This window comes from Castanea sativa, chromosome 11, assembly GCF_040712315.1.
Source record: "Castanea sativa cultivar Marrone di Chiusa Pesio chromosome 11, ASM4071231v1".
Classification (NCBI taxonomy): domain Eukaryota; kingdom Viridiplantae; phylum Streptophyta; class Magnoliopsida; order Fagales; family Fagaceae; genus Castanea; species Castanea sativa.
In genome coordinates this window covers 11,647,671-11,669,592 of record NC_134023.1, presented here as the reverse complement: position 1 = coordinate 11,669,592, position 21,922 = coordinate 11,647,671, and the positions used below count along the sequence as shown (strand labels likewise).

At 32.8% G+C, this 21,922-nt stretch overlaps 1 protein-coding gene across 1 annotated transcript; it reads right to left on the bottom strand.

Moving 5' to 3' along the window:
• Positions 1-779: 779 nt before the first annotated feature.
• LOC142617140 (putative LRR receptor-like serine/threonine-protein kinase At1g56140) lies at positions 780-16,835 on the bottom strand. Its single transcript, XM_075789855.1, has 24 exons — positions 16,587-16,835; positions 15,709-15,895; positions 14,068-14,139; positions 13,779-13,850; positions 13,613-13,684; positions 13,123-13,194; positions 12,551-12,622; positions 12,362-12,433; positions 12,087-12,158; positions 11,930-12,001; positions 11,742-11,813; positions 11,233-11,304; positions 11,077-11,142; positions 9,609-9,674; positions 9,449-9,493; positions 8,307-8,371; positions 7,314-7,687; positions 6,625-6,826; positions 6,364-6,525; positions 5,709-5,827; positions 2,877-3,087; positions 2,555-2,786; positions 2,274-2,424; positions 780-1,377 (listed from the first exon to the last, which is right to left on the bottom strand). Exons 1-24 carry the CDS (start codon positions 16,690-16,692, stop codon positions 1,009-1,011), a joined length of 3,075 nt encoding a protein of 1,024 aa, XP_075645970.1. The 5' UTR covers positions 16,693-16,835; the 3' UTR covers positions 780-1,008.
• Between the last annotated feature and the right edge of the window lie 5,087 nt (positions 16,836-21,922).

Sequence of the window (21,922 nt, the reverse complement as noted above, 5' to 3'; positions counted from 1 at the left end):
TTACAACCAACATTCTTCTTTCTCAAGTTGGTGAGTGAGTCACGTATTGAGATTCGTGCAAAGGAGTTAGTCACGTACTGGGATCCGTGCATCAAAGGGTGGCATTCATATATTGAAGAGTTCAGAGGTTCTGAAACGGTAGAAGGTTTCCGCTGTGAGTTCATCTACGGGGATTGTCGAGTCTAGGGACAAGTTTTGTACCAGATCTGAAACTTCTCTTTACTATAGTGAATTGCTTTTTGGGAAGGTTTCCCCCGAGGTTTTTTATTGTGAAACTGGTTGGTTTTATTGGTTTTCCTGGATTATCATATCTTGTCTTATTTACTTTTCCGCTGCATATGATTTTGACATGATATTGATGTTTGTTTGTTTTAACAAGTTTTATGCACAAAAAAAAAAAAATCTTATTAACAACTTGGGTTTAAAACTTGTTAATTCTATCAACCGGGGTCTAAATTTCCCAACACCAACAACTAACACCAATCGTTGATGCGCAATTATTCTATTGCTTGCCAATCAAGTAGTATTTTTTTTTAGGGTAACTTGATTACAGATGAGATTCTTTGGGGATTAAATCTCTTCTTTCCTTATATATGTCTCGATTGAATGGACTCGGTGTGACTATCTAACTTACTCAACCATGTGTCACTAGCCAACAAAGCTTAGATATTAGGGTTAGATGCCTTACTTGGTCATACTCACTCAATATTTCACTATGGTAAACCATGAGCATATAAGTGAAAGAGTTAATTCTTTTTCAATTATGAACTTCAACTAGTGAAATTTTAAATAAATAAATAAGGTAAATCTCCACGTGAAACATTTGTACAACTTCTTGAATAGTGCCTTACATTCGATAGTGTTTCTGTCACGACATTAAACAAACTAAACTACGCCTATACCAGAAAATGTAAGGAATTACAGTGTCAAACTCATAAAAGGAAGAATACACAAAATGTTTTTTAACTACACACAAGAATAAATTTGAAGAAAAATAATGACGAATTCTCATCGACCCTTTTCGATGGTATCACCAAGCATAGGTTTAGAAGCATCTGCTGGTGAATTCCCTACATCACCTACCATGCTTGTACTAGCTGATGATGAGTTGAAATAGCTAGTATCAATTGCAACCTCACTGGTTATATCATCGTATTTCCAATCTGTCAAATATCCTGGCCGTGAAGTTACAATGCTCACTTCAATATCTCCTGAGAGCATTGCCACCACACGCGACATTGATGGCCGTAATGTTGGGGATGCTTGAGTGCACAAAAGAGATACTCCTATCAGTCGCTTCACTTCTTCCTCATTGAATTCTGATAATTTAGAGTCTGCAAGATCAACTTCACGGTTGTTTTCATGCAACTGCCAAGCCTGAGAAAGATATATATGCTATCAGAGTAGCTTTACAATGCTATGTACAAGTGGTGGCAGTGAATGATCCATTTGTATCAATGAGAAAACTTTCTTCGGGTTCAGAATATAATACAAAAGTGGTCAAAGTGAGTAATCCAATATTCCAATTGTTTCAATGAGTTTAACAGTCTAAGTGTTCATAACATGGTATCAAGGTATTGGTAGTGAGTATTCAAATTGTCTGAATGAATAAGACAACCATGTTTTACTAGGGATCTAAATAAAATCTAGTTATTATCCCTAGAGTCAATCACAAGCTCATCTTGTGAATCTAACTGCCACTCCATTAACACACATTTTAAATGTTCGGTGACATATGGATGAGTGACACTGATAGGTCGAGCTTGACATATATTTCAATATCCAAGTGTGTAAACTTCAAAATCAGGAACATCACAAAATTATAAATAAATAAGGTAAAAAACAAAACTTATGTGTTTTATTGAATTTCATAAAATAACTTGGAAAGAGATCATTACATAGTATTTGGTCATACAAAAAGTAGGTTCTTACTAGCGTAGATTTGGGTACGGAGACTCATTTGATTTCCTATTATGCTGCAAATTGGACTCATTTTGCAAATACTCTAAATAAGCAAATAAAATTACTTCACTTCCTTTAGTCGTTCTAACTTTCCTCTTTATTTATTTATTGATAAATTATGATCCAAGCTTTGCTGGTACTTCAACTTTTGGTAGAAGCAAAAAATATATTTAGTTGTGGATGGATCATGACTGTCATGAACCCAAAACACATATCTAAACAAAAATATATAACTGAAACTTTTGGAAGGAAAAAAATCCATCCAATTAAAGAACGATGACTGTCATGGTGCACTAAAATATTGTTCATACCCATTCAAGAAGATATATCTTTTCTTCTTCCAAGCTTGAGTCAGAATTTGGTCTCCCACTAACAAGCTCTAGAGCCACAACACCAAAGGCAAACACATCAGCCTTCTCTGTAAGGTGCCCACGCATGGCGTACTCCGGTGCAAGATACCCACTGCATCAGTAAAAATCACATGCACAAATTAGTACTAATCTAACTAAGCCTCTAGGATCTTACATGCACAAAATAAAAGATTATGTAACTTAGAAAGACAACGTGACAAGCTAAGCCTCTAGGATCTTACATAGTCCCTGCAACGCGCGTGCTTATGTGGGTCTTTTTATCATCATAAAGCTTGGCCAAGCCAAAGTCTGATATTTTGGGGATGAGATCAGAGTCAAGCAGGATATTACTAGCTTTCACATCTCTGTGTACAATCCGAAGCCGTGACTCCTCATGAAGATAAGCTAAACCTCTTGCTACACCCAAGCATATATCAAAGCGCGTTGACCAATCAAGACGCATGGTTCTTTTTCCTGTCTCATGCAAGCATATAAATTAAATCTACATAGTATAAATAAATACTTACACGATCAGTTAGCAACAGCAAAGATGTGTTCACATACCAAATAATGCTTGATCAAGACTTTTATTTTCTAGATACTCATACACAAGGAGTCGTTTATCTCCCTCAATACAACATCCATACAGCTTCACAAGGTTACGGTGTTGCACAGCAGATATTGTAGCAATCTCAGTCAAGAATTGGTTCTTTCCTTGGTGTGATGTTACAGACAGTTGCTTCACAGCAATTACTCTCCCATCATTAAGTGTTCCCTATTTCAAACAAAGTACCAAACAAAATATTAAAGAATGTGTTTAAAAATATTACTCTGCATATAATTTTAATCTATTATAGTAAATATAAAAAGGAAAGTTTGGATAATTAGGACGGATGGCTTAATAGATGTAATTTATACTTTCTATCTGATTGATGTCTCAAGTAAAGTCAAACAATGTAAAACAAAACCACACAATACCCATTCATACATAAAATTTATAAAGATAAATTTGAAAACAATGTAGTTTCTTAATGGTCAGTGGTCATCTTCACCATGAAATTGCATGTCGATTTTAATCAATTTCAATTTTATGCCTTAAACCATTCAAGGAAAAGTATCATGCAGGAATTACAGGTTGCCCGATATAAATGTTCTACAAAGCACTAGATTGTCTTTGCATGGTATAAAACTTTAATTTTTAAAATAAAAAACTTGCTTTCCAGAGTGTTTTTACTTCCAATGATACAAGCAATACATCTGGCAAGCTATAAACTACCAGGCATGTCATCTTATGGATCCCATTTCATAGATTAGGTAACCAACCTGACTAACATCTAGAAAAGAAGGAACAAAAAAAAAACTGTTATTTTTATGCTTCTGGTATATATAATCTTGTTTGCTAATGACTTCAATTATTTGGTCAGAGTCTCCTAATACTAAAAAAATTTTGGAAATTATTTATTCATACCAACTGTGATTACTCAAACTACTATACCCTCCACAAAATGCAATTACTCATATATTGGTTCCCATGATTATCAAATCTAATAAACGCCAGCCTGAGATGATTTTTTCTTGACCAGTCTATTTTGAACAATCTTAAACAACTACTCAAACATTAAGCCATCCATGAGGATATTAAATTTCCATAATCATTAAAATGTAATTTGTCCCTTATTTTCATCAATTCATCACCCTCTATAAGTAGTTTGATGTAAATAAGTTCTTTTTAATTACAGATTCACTTCTTGAAATTGCAATATAGTGGCATAAAATGGGCCTCATTTCATTGTACGATACGTTCTTTTTAAGTTTACCCAGTGTAAAGAGTAGCCTTAAAAAAAGGGGACAGAAAATAGGTTGGTTCATTTGAATATGTAACCAGGCCATATAAAGGGGAAAATGTGTAACAGATTTTATGGCGTGGAAAGTGGAAACTTAGATAAGTTTGAATTTGGGAATATGGCCTGAATCAGAAAAAAATTAGAAAATAGGTTGGTTCATTTGATTAAGAACTTTGAATAACTTTCAACTTTGAGATTTGGCTAGGCCATTAATCAAGTCCTGGTGGGGGATGGTTCTAACACTTACATGTGACATGATAGAGATGGCTCTCTCTGTCAAAAATTTGGGCATAGAATAGTGTATGATGCTGCCACCTCATTAAATGCTAAACTCTCTAGTGACTGTGATTCTAAACAAGGCTTGGAATTGGAGATATGCAAGGTCTGATGATCTTGTTACTTTTTCTATCTCAAGTGCTTGGGACCAAATTAGGCCAAGGAGGCCTACTCAATTGGTGGAAAATTGTTTGATTTGCCAAAGCCATCCCAAGGCATGCTTTCGTCTCTTGGTTGGCTTTGACTGATAGATTATCTACTAATGAAAGAATAGTTAGTTGGGTAATAAGTTGTGACATTTTGTGTGTACTATGTAGAGCATGCACTGAAAATAGAGACCATATCTTCTTCAAATGCCCTTTTTCTCAAAGAAGTTGGAGGATAATTAAAAGATGGTGCTGTCAAGAAGGCCTTGATGATGAATGGGGTAATCTCATCACCTGGGCAGTACAAAATTGAAAAGGAAAAATCTTTAGGGCAGATTGTTGCAGGTTAGGCTTCATTGCTGGTATATACCATGTTTGGGCTGAAAGAAATGCTGTTAAGCACCAGGGCACTTTGAGAATAGAGGAACAAATTTAGGAGTCATAAAGAATCAGGAGAAGTATAAAATTGAAAGCAAGGTTGTATATCCCAGCTCTAGCATCAACAAAAAAATCAGCGCCAGATGGGGTATCTCAGATGTTGTGTTTAAGCCTAAAGTTTGATCTATGTGGTAGTACAACTTTCCAACTGTTGCAGATTCTTCTTCTTGCTGATTCGCTAAGTGGATGTGTGGCTGTCTAATTTTGCATTATCTTGTATTTTGGTTTGTTAGTTGCTGGGATTTTGTCCCTGATCTGTGTATCTGGGTAGTCAATCTTGGTTGTGTAGTTTAGATATTGTTGTCTAGCTGTAGTTGGGAGTTGTTTGCTCTGCTGTATCCCTTAACTGTTGTGGCTGGTTTCCAGTTTGTTGCATATGGATATGGTATTACTAATCTTCATTTATTTTTGGATCAATTTTGTAATTGCATCTGCCAGCTTCTCGCCAATGACAGGAGCAAAATATCATAATAAGGGCGGCCAAGGGATTTCACAAAAAAAGTAAAAATAAAATAAAAGGATAATATAAATGAAAGAAACAAAAAGAAAAAGGGGTGATGTTGCACTCTGTGATTTGTTAATAGCTATTGCTTGGAATTATCAATAGATGTATAGATGTATATCAGACAGTCAACTTTACGGCAATGGCTTGGTTTCAGCCACTAAAGTTCTTGATTAGAATAAGGAATTACCTTATAAACTGGTCCAAATCCTCCCTCTCCAAGCTTATTATCAGGATTAAAATCTTCTGTAGCTGTCTTGAGTTCAGCATAGCTGAAAGTGAATGTTTTAGCATCTATTCCGAGGAGCTCTGCCATTTCAACATAAACATAGGTTGTATCACTGAATCCATTTTCTAGTAATCGATTTGCTTGAGTGGTTTATAGCAGAAAATTAAACAACGTTTTTGCAAGCTAAATAGGAACTATCCTTTTCTTAAGCATCAATCATCAATGTGTTTTAGTCCAGAACGTTGTTGGACTAAGCAGGAGATTAGGTAGCAAGCATAATAAATGGGAATTTGTATATAGCCTGGGGCTTCATTGGCCACATAAATTATGTTTCTCCCTATTCCTTTTTGGTCATATATGTCTGTTTGTTTGTGAATGCATATTATTCCAAGACATTTATAGAAAGAGGTTTTAGTAAAAATGCCTTTGTACACAAGAAATGATACACTGCATTTTGTACTACTTAATATGGAGTATGCAGAGGCCACCTCACTAGTCACTAATAGTGAGTACCATAGCATCACATAAAGGAAAGAGTTCCATTTTTCTAATATGTAGAGAAAACTGAATGAAGTTTGACAACTATCATGTATATGCAACATGATTTTTGGCTTACCTTCATCATCATTGGTCGGTGGTTTTCTTCTTCGAACAATATAGAAAACCACGAAAACAGCCAGAAAGCTCAAAACCCCAACACCAACAATGACACCCACAATCAGACCAGTCCTATTCTTGTTGCTGCTTGGAGGTATGTTACTAACAGTGGGTGTAAATTCTATACCAAAGTAAGATAATCAATAACATGGTACTAAAATGTGAGGAAACCAGTACCTAATCTTTCTAAATTGCATCTACAGTTTCTGCACATTTTTACCTGGGGTAGCACTGATGGCTGAAATAGAAGGTCCATAAGTACCTTGAGCAGGTACACAGCAAGTCCCTTTTCCAGCCCAAAAGAGATGGATTTCAAGGTAGTTTTCTGATACCTGAACATTATTATATTCCTTCAGAACAGCTACGAAAGAGGCACCACCGGCTTCCTTTCGTATGTCAAAATCCTTTAAAACAAGATTCCCCTGGAGTAAACAAATTCAAAAATTAGCAAAACAAAAGGAATGAGGATAAGAGGAAAAAGTTAATTTTATGGAGAAAAGTGGAGAGGGAATACATCAAAGGTTTCATTCAAAATCCTTATCATGATTATAGACATATTTTAGATATCAAAACTATTTTGAGTTTCGGATATAAATTGCAAAAAAAGTGAAGACATCACAGAGGTAATGGTTGTACCGTACTTGACAAAAGTTCTGAGAAAACGAAGGGCAAAATAGATGGTTAAAGAAAACATGTGGAGGGGTCAAAATAGAGAACTGCTAGTGCTAAATTTAGAATTGATTAGATAATTTTAGTTGTAAATATGCATCATATTCAAGAAAAATCTGCATTGATGAATAAGAAAGTCAATATATATGTTACATACACTCTTTTTCTGTTAAGAAATATACACTTCATTTTAATATAAAATGCTGTAGTTCTAAAACAATTCGATAATATGATGCAAACCTGGATATAAATATCAAAGACACGCCTTCCAAGACTTTGCCATATGTTAGAGTTTACAAAAGCTATTTCTGCAAATTGGAGGCTCACAGTGTCGTTTCCGTTCTCGAGCCCTAGGCCATAGTATCGTAATGATGAAGCAAAGAGTCGAGTTGTTTGGAACAGCTCTGAGTCTAAACTTGTGAATTGAGATGATGAAGAACTTGTATACGTAGCATTATTGCTCCCCGCAAAATATCCAACATTGCTAACTGCCCACCTGTCTGTGTCAACCACATAATATGTAGCTGGACCAAGTGTCTCATTATCCCTCTCATACACAATCCCATTAGAAGAGGTAATCTGAGGACCACCGCACTTAATTGCAAACTCAGAATCTGAAAACAAAAAAAAAAAAAAAAAAGATTCATTGATGTGCAAGCACGGAAAAGGTAATTAAATTTGTGCATTCATAAGCATGCTACGCATTTCAATAGTGGACATGCTTGAAGATCAGTAGTCTGTTATAAAAATAAAAAAATAAAAACTAGAATGTAAGTTGAAAAATAGTTTAATTGTCTGTGATTTGAATGTGAGACTTAGTTCTAAGCACAAAATATTGACATATTCAAACCTGAGCTTTTTAAATACTCTTTTAATGATTGCCAGTATAGGATTCTTAGCAGAGGTTCACAAACCTTGCAATTTTTCTCTAAAGTACATCATGATGCAATTTAAAATTACTGTATATTGAATTGACACTGGAATTTAGCTGTGATGCATTGCCAATTTAGCCCTTAAAAAGACAGATCTAATATTCATGTGTACTAAAAATTTGGAATGCATCTTGATTGTACTGTGTCCATATCAATATTTTGTAAACATTTGAAGTTTCATCACTTTGTATTCTGCTTAGAAGCACCAATCCTAGAGTATAATCTTCTCGCAGTTTGGCCCCAATACCTACTAATGCTTTCCAATCTTACAATCAGGTGTGATATTTTAAATTGTACTTACATCTTCCAGTGCCTTGATTGCAAGGAAAATCCCGTTGAAGACAGTTCAATCCTGAAGGCAAAACACTAAAGCAGAACAGAAATGCACTTAGGCAAGGAAGGTGTTATTTAACAACATAAAACATTAGTTATTAAAGAAGATATATCTGATTGATACAAATATTATAAGTAGGATTAAGTGTGTAGTTTAATCAAATGGGCTTTGATAGTCTCCATTACTCTCCTAGGTATCAAATCAGCTAATTACATTTCATTTTTACCAATGTTCTGTATCAGTAGAACATATAGCTTAGGTGTCATTTGACCATGTAAATAAGATGATATAACCAGGATTGACTCATTCTATTTTTTTTTGCATATGTTGGTAATTGATGACTCCTGAGTTATTGGAGCTGGAAACTCCATTTCTCATGCTCAAAATATCCATATGTGCGGCTTTATAGAATATTTTTTACTCGTTCCTTTTTCTGTTCAACTTCCAGAGATTTTCTTTTTCACTTCCAAATATTTTCCAGCCTTCTCCACAACAAACACAATCCCTACCTATCCCAAAACCCAACAAATCTCAAATTAGTTTGGAATCAAAGTTTTTGTCTTGCATCAAACGCCTAAATTCACTCCTTTTAATGAACATGTCTAAGTAATATACATTGCTAGACATCAGCTAATTAATTTCTATCTATAATATAGATTTTTTATCAGTAATTTCTATCTATAACTTACTTCTGGTAAAACATTATAATTCTCTGAGGTAGTGAGCCGATGATAATTCACACTCCACGTAAAGTTCCAGAACATTTGAGAGGACAAGTTACCATGTTGAAAATCATGGCTATCAGCATCAGCTAATTAATTTCTATCTATAATATAGATTTTTTATCAGTAATTTCTATTTATAATTTACTTCTGGTAAAACATTATAATTCTCTGAGGTAGTGAGTTGATGATAATTCACACTCCACATAAAGTTCCAGAACATTTGAGAGGACAAGTTACCATGTTGAAAATCATGGCTATCAGCTTCTAACAGCTTCACTACCTTAATTGACAAGACTAATAACATTTTAAAATTGATTAGAAACTTGTTTCATTATTGTAAAACTCAAGCTTTAAAATAAGAAAATATATCATTGAAAAATTTACCTGCTGTTTGAACTTTCTATTGTGAAATTGTTGGCAACTAAATTACTGCATATTATACAGCATAAGATCTGAATGTCAGTTTTTATTCAAGAGTAGCAAGTTATAGAATATCGTAAACATAAATGTAATATAAATATTTTCAATACAATAGTATACATACAGTTGTAAATTTTGTTCGCTGACCCAAGAAGGAAAGCTTCCCTGTAAATTATTGTAAGACAAATCACTACAATCATAACATAACAAGGATGTTAGATACATGATCCATTGAACTGGTAAACAATCCCATGTTCAGTACTAAATTACGCATTAGTCAATTGACATTGATGCTCTGAAACAAAATTTTGAAACCATATTATTCGAAATTTAGAACCTCTATTTTTCTATGTTTGCTAATAATGCATGCTTGTTTATGCTATTAGCTACACATGGAAATCCATGTACAATTAATCCATTGGTGAAATAGCATTTAGTCTTTTCTGTAATTGCTTGCTTATATACAGAAGATACCCTCCCCACCCATCCACACACCCCCCCCCAAAAGAAAAAAAGAAAGGAAACACTTCCATCATTTTAGAGTTATCACTAAATTAATACATTGAGATCAAATCTTTAATTAACCTGAGTGTGTTATAACCTCCCAATGTAAAAGCATCTGCTCCATAAGATTGTTATAGCTCACTACATATAAATGTTCATTTAGCTCATACAAGATTTTAGGATGTGGTAAACGGACCCAGGATTTTAAGCTAGCGGGAGCCGAAGAATAAAGAACACAAAACTCCAAATAGGCATCAATATAGTATTAAAAAATTATAAATATACAAAATTGTTATTTCTAAATACATTAAGATGCAATCATCAACTAACAAAGACAAAGACAAAGACAAAAACAAAATAATGTTTTTTTAATACTAGGCAGGCTAAGATTTTTTTTGTTGAAGTTAAAGCATTCATTGTGGTTGTTTTAAAAATTTTAGCTTTTAGCACCTCAAAAAGCTACTTTATTTATTTTACCACCTCATTTAAAATAATATAAACAATTCATTAAAATATAAAAGCAAGAGAGAGAATTTGAGTTTTTAATTAAAGAAATAGATATAATCTTTTTTGGTAAGAAGGAAGAGGTATAATCTTAATAAAATATTGTATTTTATTTTTAACAACTTGCTACAGTCAACTAGTATTTATACCCGTTTACTGTAGTTGCAAAACATTTAGCTTTAACTTCTCCTATAACACATGATTTTTTGGTTCTTTGGTGGTAAAATAGTTTTTTTTTTTTTTTTTGTTGCTAAAATACAATCACCATTGTCAATTTTTTTTTATTGTTTTTGTTAAGGTTTAGGTTGAATAGTTGTTATTTGGACCCAAGGGGGCCCGGGCTCCCTTGGGCCCCCACTTGGGTCCATCCCTGGTGGTACCCAACATTTTTCTACCAAAATACCACCATAAGAGATCAGAGACATACTACCCTCTTGACATAAGATTGAATAAAACTCCTTGTACATATGCATTGGAGATTTAGAAAATCCTTATACAAATAAGGGACTTTTTCAATTAAAAAGCTAATTATTAGACACCTCCATTTTGAATGTAGTTGTACAATGATGTCTTTATGTACTTACATGTTGAGAAGAGATCCACTCTTTTGTGCAGGCACAGTGCCGTTTAACTTATTATTTCCGAGAAACCTGACAAAGAAGGCAATAGTACATGCTTCAATATAATATAGAATAATATTGGGATGTATAATATGAAATTAAGAAAATGAGGTATATTACAAGTAAGAGAGCGAACTCAAATTGAAAAGCGCGTTTGGAATCTGTCCTGTTATATTGTTGAAGCTCAAATCCCTAAAAAAGTTAAACAATATTATTATAATGTATTGATGACAAAGCTATTATCACTTGGTTGTGATACATAAAACTAGTTATCTACAAGAGGTAATTAACAGTTATAAGCCTTATACACTATCCCAAAAAGAAAGAAGGAAAAAGAAAAGGATAGAGAAAAGATAAGAAAAGTGAAAAAGAAACAAGATGAATTTGAAATACAATGAAGTGGCCCCTTATCACATAGCTACAAACAGGGTGTGTTCATTTTGCAAGCCTAGAGAAATCTGATAAAAATATCACTTAAATTTACCATTTAAATTTTAATACAGGAACCTAATAAATAGAAGAGATGTTCTCAATTCCATTGCTTTGAACAGAAATCAAATTCAACCTAAATTACAGCACCACGTATATCTAAAATTCTAAATAGTCACCCACCAATGGACATTACTTACAGCTGTGACAACTTTTGGTATTCTCCTATATTTGATGGAATTGAATCAGAAATGTTAATATTCCTCAGTACTCTGCAATAGATGCAACTAAACTGTTATGTTATATTCTGGAAGAGCAACAAAGAAGGAAAAAAAAAGCATGGATATTCATAATTAGGAATCTGAAACATAAACACTTGTTTCCTTACAAGATACTTAGAGATTTCATATTCTGTATAAATGCTAGTGAAGAGCTCCCATTAGACAAATCGCTTATTCTCCTACAATAATATCACACATGAGATTGTTAGCTTTACAAGATCTGCGAAATAAAAATAAAAGTAACTAAGAGATGTAGACACTCACAACTCTGTCAAGGAAGTCAAATTGGAAAATGTTGAGGGTATTGGACCTTCTAAAGAGTTTCCTTCAAACCTCCTACCAAAATCATTTTTGAGTAGTTAATCATAAATTGTGCACAAATGCATCTCTTCTATAAAATGTACAAATACACACTAAAATTTTATCAATAATAACCCTTACAATAAATAATGTTGATTTGACGTTGCAATGAAAATTGAGCCTTATTAAGCATGATTTAGAGAGAAGCAAATAGGATAGGGCTAGCAATATTGTCTTACAAGGTAGTAAGCTTTGACCAATTCCCAATGAAGTCAGGTATCCGCCCTGTTAGTTCAGTGTCTGAAGCCCACCTGAGACCACAAATATTTCCTCACACAATCTAATCACATTTTTTTGTTTTTATATTCATCATTAGACGACAAATATTTTTTGTTTGCAGGTGAGAAAAGTAGCATGCTAGTTCTTACACTGTCACAAGGCTTTTTAAATTAGCAAATGTCGAAGGAATCGCACCACTAACTCCAGAACTATCAAAGTAGCTGTCAAGGCAAAAAATTTACATGAATATATTGATATCCTATCCTCAACTCAAATAAAAATTTATTAGTAACAGTTAATGAACTTAACAACCAAAGGAAAGGTCTCAAGCCATCATTAGATTATTGTTCAAGCCGTTAACTTGTTTAGAACAATTTTCACAATTTCTCATGACAAGTATCTACAAAATTATCATTTTCACCATATCATTTCTGGCTGTTAATAGTACTTGACTTTCATGTAAAATATATTTCTTAAAATTATGATTACATTGTTTTCTGTACTAAGATAAAACAGATAATCTTGCATTTGCAAAACCTTGCAATATGGCATATGAGATTTATTGGCACAAAGTTCTTATAATCTCGAGCGACCGACAGGATATTACTAGAAGCTTTACTAGAACTATTTCTAAAGTCTGCCTCACCTAGCTATAAAATACAATCAAATAGGTTTTCATAACTACACTAAAAATGGAAAGCTTTATGGTACTAGAACTTACAGCTGTTCTAATTTCACTAATTTTCCAAGATCAGATGGAAGAGAACCAGTGAAGTTGTTTGTTGAAAAAGACCTACAAAATTAACAAGAAAAACAATATATGAATTATAATTTATAAACAAGGACTTGATTCTCTTAGGGTGCAGATCATCAAAATCAAGTATGTGAAATGCAGAATTCCAACCCAAAAAAAAAGTTATGTGAAATGCAGAATGCATCAGAATAGGTGTACAATTGAATCAGGGTGACTACTAAATTCATATTTTTGTGAAACCCTTCTTCATTATTTTTAATGGGAAGTCACACGTGCATCTTGTGCGCCTTGAACCCAAGACCTTAATTTCCATCTTATTATTGAGGGAGCAAATGCCATTTGAGATAGACCTTATCACAAAACCCTTCTTCAAATAAATTACAATAAATAAATGGTTGAAACAACACCACCAAGATGCTACATAGATCACTCAAATTTTGAGTGAGGGGTAACTTACAATACTATTAATTCTGTAAGATTTCCAAGTTCCTTTGGAAGTGTCCCTGATAATGCATTGATACCAAGATCCCTAATTTATTAAACATCAAAAGAAAGAGAAAGGTTAGCTAACATTAGATATACAATATCCTTTGAGTTTCAAACCAAAACTAAGACAGGCTTACAGGTATTGCATGCGATATAGTTTGCCAATGGATGCAGACAAGTTACCAGTCAAGTAATTTTGGCCCAATTTCCTGTAAGAAATATTGGAAACATAGCACATTCAATAGAATGTAATGAAAATGAACCATCCTGGAAAACTAGTACACCACATCTACTACAAAATTCAATTGGTTTACATGATGCAGTACACTTTCAAGGTCTAAGTTCAATCCTAGCTTACATGAAAAAGAAGGTAATCCATATTCATGCAAAACGCAAGTAAACAAACATATCAAGAAAATATCGTACAGATTGAAGAGGAAAGTCAAAGTCCATAGTTCATCTGGAATTACGCCAACTACATTCAGGGCATAAACCTTCCTGTAAAAGGGAAAAAAATAATCATCAACCATGAAAAAAAAAGATTCATCTACTGAAGATGCCCAAGACATTTTGAAGTGTAGTTTCTATAACTTACCAAAATTTGCAGAACTTTCAAGGATTTAAAAAAAAATTTGAAAAAAGTAGGGATTATCATATGTAGTAATTGTGCTTCAGCTTGTATATGAATTTAATTCATGGATCAATAAAACTGTAAGCTTAGTAAAGGTGGCAGATTGAATGACTGCTCAAGAATATTAGTAATTAATATCATAAAAGCTCTCTACAAGCGCAATGTTTACGTATAATGGTGAGTTTCCAATTAATGGCCATATACCCTAGTGGCATTCTGCTCCCATCTTATGGGTTTAGATACAAGGGTCAATCTCAAATCCCCTTAACTCGCACTTTGATCGCTTCTGATTATCCTTTGCAAGGATTTAGATTTTATTCTTTTGTTTGCACTAAATGCATCTCAAATTGTGCTTGTAATCTCCAATGGCATAAAATTCATGGTTCATTGTACAAAACCACACTTGTACAAGTGAAATGTGGTACAAGGAGAAAATAAGCATAGGAGAAGATAAAATTAGCCATCAATATATAAATCCAAGAAACCACATGAGGAACTTTTTACGTTATAAAACACACGCGCATGCACACACACACACAAAGAACTTATCTCTTCAAATTTTTTTTTCCCCAATTCCTTTCCCCATTTCAATACTAGAACATTGAGTTCAAGTAAAGTTCCCATTTTATAATACCATGTGAATTTATAAAGTTGCACATTTTATCTTTTCATTTTTGGTCATATAGATGATTCACATATGAAATTTTCTTTTAAGAGGATATTATGACAAGGCATCCTTATTATGTCTCCATGACCTTGCCTTAGTCCTTCGGATTCTATGGCCAATTTAATGCAAAAATCAATAATTTTAAAGCGCACACATCCATCATAGGTATTGGTTTGACCAACAGATGCCACCAACATAAATTGGTGAATGAAGATACATTTCATCAAAATTTTAAGCAGCAAAATACTTTATCTGTTATGCTCAAATTTGATGGTATGATGTTTGTATGATATTACATGCTCAAAAACCTTTAAAATAAAGGAACAGAACATGGGAAGCACCATCAGGGCACACCCATGACAGATTAGCTCTTCTAATTAGAAAAAGGCTGACTTGGGTAGCAAAAAATTCTCAGTTGTTTGACTGCTTTCATACAAATGAGAATTTTTTGGTCATAAACCAGTTGATCGAAAATAAACTTAGACCTATTCAACAACCAGTCAGATATAATAGAGGCGATCCCTATTCGTTTTTGTTCAATAAAAAAAATCAGCTATTCAAAAAAAAAAAAAAAATTTTAAATCAGCAAATGTAAAGATAGGTAATTCAGCTGTCAAAAGATTTTACGGCTTGAACTTAATGGAATTGAACCATGCAATTTAATTTAAACTTTTTTTTTTCTTTTTTTGAATGTATAGAAATTGTAATTATAAGCAAAAATGGCATGGAAAAAAAAATGAGGATATATATATAAAAGAAAGAAACGTACAATTGGGTAATGTGGCAAGTAGAGTTACTATTGGCGGAACAGTCACATTTGATCAAGGGGTTGAAGTTTCCATCCTGGAAGCTGGTGGAGTCGATGGCTGCCCCACTGCATGGTTCCCCACTTATATTCCATTGATTTGAATTTGCTAGGATACCCCATTTTTGAAATATTGTATTCAGTGCTGTCACTGCAATCATATTCACAATTAAACATCATTGTCATCAATCTGATATACACCCTCCAAAATGCCATTGTTTAAATCAACAATTTTATTCAGAGGAAAAGAACGAAATTTTATAGAATTATTATACAAAAAAAATAAATAGCTTATTTTTATTTTGAGCCCATCCAAAACAGAGAAAAATGTTGTGTTTGTAAAAAAGAACTTTCAAATCGTTATACCCATCACAGATTCAACCGTAAAATAAATCCCACTTGCTTAAAAAATATCCGAATTGTCCAAAACTATTAAATCCACCAATTTTTTTTTTTAATTTTAAGAATCAAAATTACAATTAACCCACTTTTAAAGTATAATAATATCTACTTTGAAATGATGACAATGTCAAAAGTACAATATCTACTTTGCACTTATCAGCATGATTCGTTGGTTTGTATGACATATGAACAGTATGGGACTTATTATTTCAGCTCTTAGCTAGATTTGCAAGCTATAGCAATAGTATGATCAAATTCTAAAAGCTAGCCTTTTATTACTTCAAGTTTGTTTGTACTTCCAACAATTATAAATAAACACAGTTTTGTATTGCTGATCATATGTAACATGTGCTGAAGACAAAATAAAGCTCTCAGCCAAGAACTATATAATAAGTAATAAATTGTGTTTATCAGTGTGTGTATGTCAGAGAGAGGCACACCTTCAGCAGGATCTGTTCGATTTTGAGCTTGAGCTAACTCAAAAAGTTGGCAAAAGATGCAAGCAGCACAAAAAGCATAAACTAGAAGAGGTGATGATCCTGCCATGGCTTCAATTTTTCTCTATGGGATTCGTTAATAAAATAGAAGTGCAATGAGAGATATTGCAGAAGAGCTAGAGAGATAGAGAGAGAGAGAAGAAGATAAAAGATTCTCCTAGATATGCAAAGCCACCACGCTAGACCATCTACTCTGACAAGTACACAAATCTGCATGTTTCAGCCCTTTGCTAAATAAATATACTATATAAAATGCCAATAAAGACAGGAAGTTGACCGTTGTTTATAAAACACTTATGTAATTGATAATTCAGTTCGGTTGTTACATCATTCCCACTCACGCGCCCCTATCCAATGGTACCAAATTCACATTTCATTTTCAGGATCGTACAATGCATGACTCATCATGACCATTAAACCTGTCATAGTTTCCAAAGATTTTTTGGGCCATGAGATCGGGTAAGTAGTCCTATTGATTAATACAGGTCAAGTTCATGAGGTCCCCAGAACATTGACATATTAATCGCCTCAGGGTATTAGAGCATCCACATCAGCTCCTTTATTTTATACGTCCACTTTTACATTAAAAACTCACTTTTTCTATTTTACACATCTAATTTTACAAAACCTCCACATCAGTTCATCTATCCTACCACCTTTTTAATTAAATAATTAATTTTCTTTAATATTTTATTATTTTCCTCCAACAACCTCTTAAATTACCGCGCTCTCTCTCTCCCAACTCATTTCTCACTTTTGCTCTCTCTCTCTAAACCCATCTCTCAGACTCTCCCTCTCCCTCTCCCTCTCCGATCACCATCCGCGAGTCCGATCGGCGAGCTCAGATCACCATCCGCGAGTCCGATCGGCGAGCTCAGATCACCATCCGCGAGCTCCGATTGCGATCTGCGAGCTCCAATCGGCGATCTGCGAGCTCCGATCGCGATCTGCAAGCTCCAATCGCCATTCGCGAGCTCCGATCGCCATTCGCGAGCTCCGATCGCCGATCCGCCAGCTCCGATCGTCGATCCGCCAGCTCCGATCGCCGATCCGCCAGCTCTGATCTAGTGTCCGCGAGCTCCAATCCACGGCAAGACCCACGAGCTCCGACTAGTCAAGCATTGATCTACCAATCAAGCACCGATCTGTGTTTGTTTGTGTATGTCTTTGTTTTTTTTTTTTTGAGCAAAGTATATCTCTGTATATTCTGTGTTGAGAAAAAGATGAGAGAATGGAGTCTGTTGAAAACGGATCAGAGAGAGAAAAAAAGGAGCGAAGGAGAAATGATAAAATATTGTTTACCCGAGCTACAATAACCGTGTAAATATACACAGTACTATAGCTCGGGGATGGTTTTACACTATTTTACCCAGTTTTAGCTCCACTGATGTAGCTCAAAATGTGTAAAATTGAGAAATTTTTGCATTATACATGATCATCCACCAACGGATGTGGATGCTCTTAAAGGGCAGTAGCGGTTTGATGTATTCAGGGTCTAAGTGAAAACTAAATCGAGATTATGTTATATATTTAAATATGAATTTAAAAAAATTAAATATGAATTTAAAAAAAAATTAAATGTTACTCATTCTTTATCTCTTGTTTTAAATGCAAAATTACTAATTTACTGTGTAAAATTTTTTTTAGAAAGTTTATAGATACAAAAAACTTGACAAAAATTCCTCACACTTGAATTGCTCTATTTTCTTTTTCTTCTCTTTTGAAAAGTGCTATATTTACAACATTTTCACCAAAAAAAAAAAATCTAGGTATTAGATTGTTACTATTTATAATTTGAACTCATCACTGAAATTATTTTTTTTTCAACAAATAACAGCTAGTAACAATTTGTTATTTAGGATTTATTGTGAAAAATGTTGTGTATGTAACATTTCTATCTTTTTTTTTTCTTTTTTTTCATTTGATAAAAAAATTATTATTTTATTTATTATCTAATATTTGGGCTTAATTAATACTATTACAATGAAAAAAATAACTTCATTCTTTAAAATTTGAGGGCATTTTTCTACTTAGGGTCTTAGGCGACCACCTTGTTTGTTTATACTGTTAAAGCACCCCTATAGAGGGGCAGCTTTGTATATTGGAACGTATATCTAACACGTAATAAAATCATAAAAGAACTAGTAAGGTAATCCATCAAAAAAAAATTCATCAAAAAATAGAACTAGTAAGGTCAATATCCTTAATGAGAAAAACTTAGATTTGAATCCTTCGTAACCTCATTCTCAACTTGCCATAACTTGTAAGCAATGTATACATATGTCGTAATTTGTAAGCAATCGGGGTTGATCACATATAATTTTTTGGAATTGGTTATGAATCCTTCATAAATTAATCAGGGTTTATCACATAAATTTTTTTCTCATTTTATTATATTCAAAGTCATACCCTCTATCACTTCCTAAATTAACATGTTGTGAAAAAAAATTTGTATTGCTCTCTTTTGTTTTCTTTTTTTTTTTAGAAGCACTATATTTACAATATTTTCACAAAAAATCCTAAGTGTTAAGTTGTTACTAGTTCTAATTCAGTAATTTGAACCCACCACTAAAATTACTTTTTTTCAACCAATAACAACCTGTGATTTAGGATTTGCTGTAAAAAATGTTGTGGACGTAATATTTCTCTCTTTTTTTTTTTCTTTTTTTTCATTTGATAAAAAGATATTATTTTATTTATTGTCTAATTTTTGAGCTTAATTAATGCTATTACAATGAAAGAAATAACTTTATTGGTTAAAATTTGGAGGTATTTTTCTACTTAAGGGCCTTGGGTGACTAACCTTATTCGCTTATACTGTTGAGCCGGCTTGCAGAGGGGCAACTTTGAAGATTGGAACGTATATCTAACAAGTAATAAAATCATAAAAGAACTAATAAGGTCAATTAACATGCATCTATTACTTCCTAAATTAACATGTTCTTTTTACTTCAAAAAAAAAATTGTCACTCCTTTTTTACATTTTTTTTTTAATCTTCTTCTACCTTCTTTTTTTGTCGCTTAGCTTAAATGAACTCATTTTTTCTTACTCGTACATTAATGGTTTTCCTACCGACATAACTAAAAGTCTAAAGAAATTATCTTTAATCTTTTCATCAATAAGCACTGCCACAATCTTAAAACGAACTTCCTCATTTAGAATTCTTCTATACTAATTTCTTCATCTTCAAATTCTTCTATACTAATTTCTTCACATCAAATTCTTATTAATTTTTATATATAAAGTACAATATAATCTTATTTTTAATAAATGAAATTCAACAAAATCCATTTACAAATGCAAGGTTGCATTCAACTTAAAAAAATTTGTACTAACTAAATCCAATGTTATGCAATCTCTACCATATTAAGCATTAACCTTATGAGATAAACGAGATTCAAGTTGTAGTTTAGTAATAATGGTATTTTTTTGTAATGCCTCATTTTTGTGGTTGGAAGTTGGAACCCCCACTTCTCCCACTCTTTATCTATAAAAAATAATTACAAGATAATTTACTTCATAAAACCAAAAGGCTTAAATAATTTGTCTTTACTCGTGTTGGGAGTCAATAATCAATATTCAATTTTTCTTGCAGAGCTAATAAGACAGATGGACTGGGATGTAGCAATGAGATAATCGTTTTAGTTTTTTACTTTTTTATTATTATTTTTTGCAATTATTTCAAAAACTGATTGGAGTTTGATTTTGATATTAAAAAAAAAAAAAAAAAGAGTTGTCAATTTGTCATGATCCAAAAGATATTAGTCTTAAAACATCAACTGGTACTTTTTAAAGTTTTTTTTGTTTTTTTTGTTTAGTAGGAAAATTCATATAAAGTTGAGGGGTCATTAGCTTTATTTTAAATGCAATATTAACACGAAACTAATTAATCTCAAATTTTATATGTAAGTTCAATAAATAAATAAAAGTACTAAAAAGTATATATGAGCTTCTTTTCATTTAAGATAACAATTACATCTCTCTCTCTCAAAAAAAAAAAAAAAAAAAAGATAACAATTACATCAATGCAGCACCATATTTGATATTTATGTGAAGGTGTATTTTTTTCTTTTTTAAGTTTGGAAGTATTGCTTGCAATAACTAAAAATTGGTGGGAAAACAATAAAACAAAAGACAAGTTGGAGGAAAAAAGGTAAGCGCTGTGAAACACGCGCCTAAACTGAGTGTGAAACCTGGTAGTTTTTTTCTTTTTCTTTTTCTTTTTTGAGAATGAGTGTGAACTTGGCAGTTGAAATGTACAAGTCAGCGCCAACAAATTGTCAATCAGCATAGCAGTTGTAGGATCAGATTGGGAGGTTGGGATGGTCAAAGTTCAATCTTAACGGCGGATTTGAAATCAAAATCAACATTTTTATTTTTTTTAATTTCTTTTTCAAACTGGACTAAAAAGTGTTAAAATGGCGGTTGTGAATTTTCTAAGATTGTCTCATCAATACACATTAATACGTTGTATCTATGCACTTTAACTTTGTGGTGGCAAAATTATGGTGTGCTATTGGAATTTGGAAATCCACGCAATTGTTGCAGAATGTTCAGCATCTCTCTCTTCTTTGATATATATATATATATATATATATATATATATATATATATATATATATATATATATATATATTTTTTTTTTTTTTTTTTTTTCAAATTAAACATTATAAATTTATAAGAGCATTCACGTGAGTATTACAAAAAACTGCTTCATTTATTTTACCTTTTCACTTTACAAAACATCCAATATTAGTGATTTTATTTTAACACAACCAATGTATCCATGACTCCTTATCTACATGCTTTCAAGCTTATCTAATTTTAAGGTCTTCTCAAGGAAAAATGATATTTAAGTTTATTAAGTATTAATTAAGTTTTTATTTTATAAAAAATTTTGCAAAAAAGTTTGTATTTCTAGTATTACTCTGTTATTTTTTCATGAAAAAATGTTCTTGGGTCTTGGGTCTTGCCTAGTTCGGTTGCGGATACTCTATTCAGTTGGTGGAATTGGCCGGGAAAACATTTGTCTAACATTTGGAATTTAGCTCCATTATGCTTGATGTGGTGTCTTTGGAGGGAGCGAAATAGGAGGACATTCGAGGACATGGAAAGTTCAGATGACCAACTTTTGGCCTCTTTCAGTGGCACTTTGTTTGATTGGTCTATGGCTTGGAGACTCACCTCTAGTGATTCTCTTCCTATGTTCCTTAGCTTTCTCATGTGTACTTAGTTTCTTTTTCTTTCTTGTTCTTTTTACTCTCGCTCTTCCCTTTGT

Excerpts from the sequence above, each read along its gene's own strand:
- LOC142617140 (XM_075789855.1), bottom strand. The coding sequence starts at position 16,692 with ATGGCAGGATCATCACCTCTTCTAGTTTATGCTTTTTGTGCTGCTTGC. Across the intron at positions 14,140-15,708 it reads ACTTGCCACATTACCCAATT|GAAGGTTTATGCCCTGAATG; the intron begins GTACGTTTCTTT and ends TCCCTTTTACAG. Across the intron at positions 12,434-12,550 it reads TTAAAAAGCCTTGTGACAGT|GTGGGCTTCAGACACTGAAC; the intron begins GTAAGAACTAGC and ends TTGTGGTCTCAG.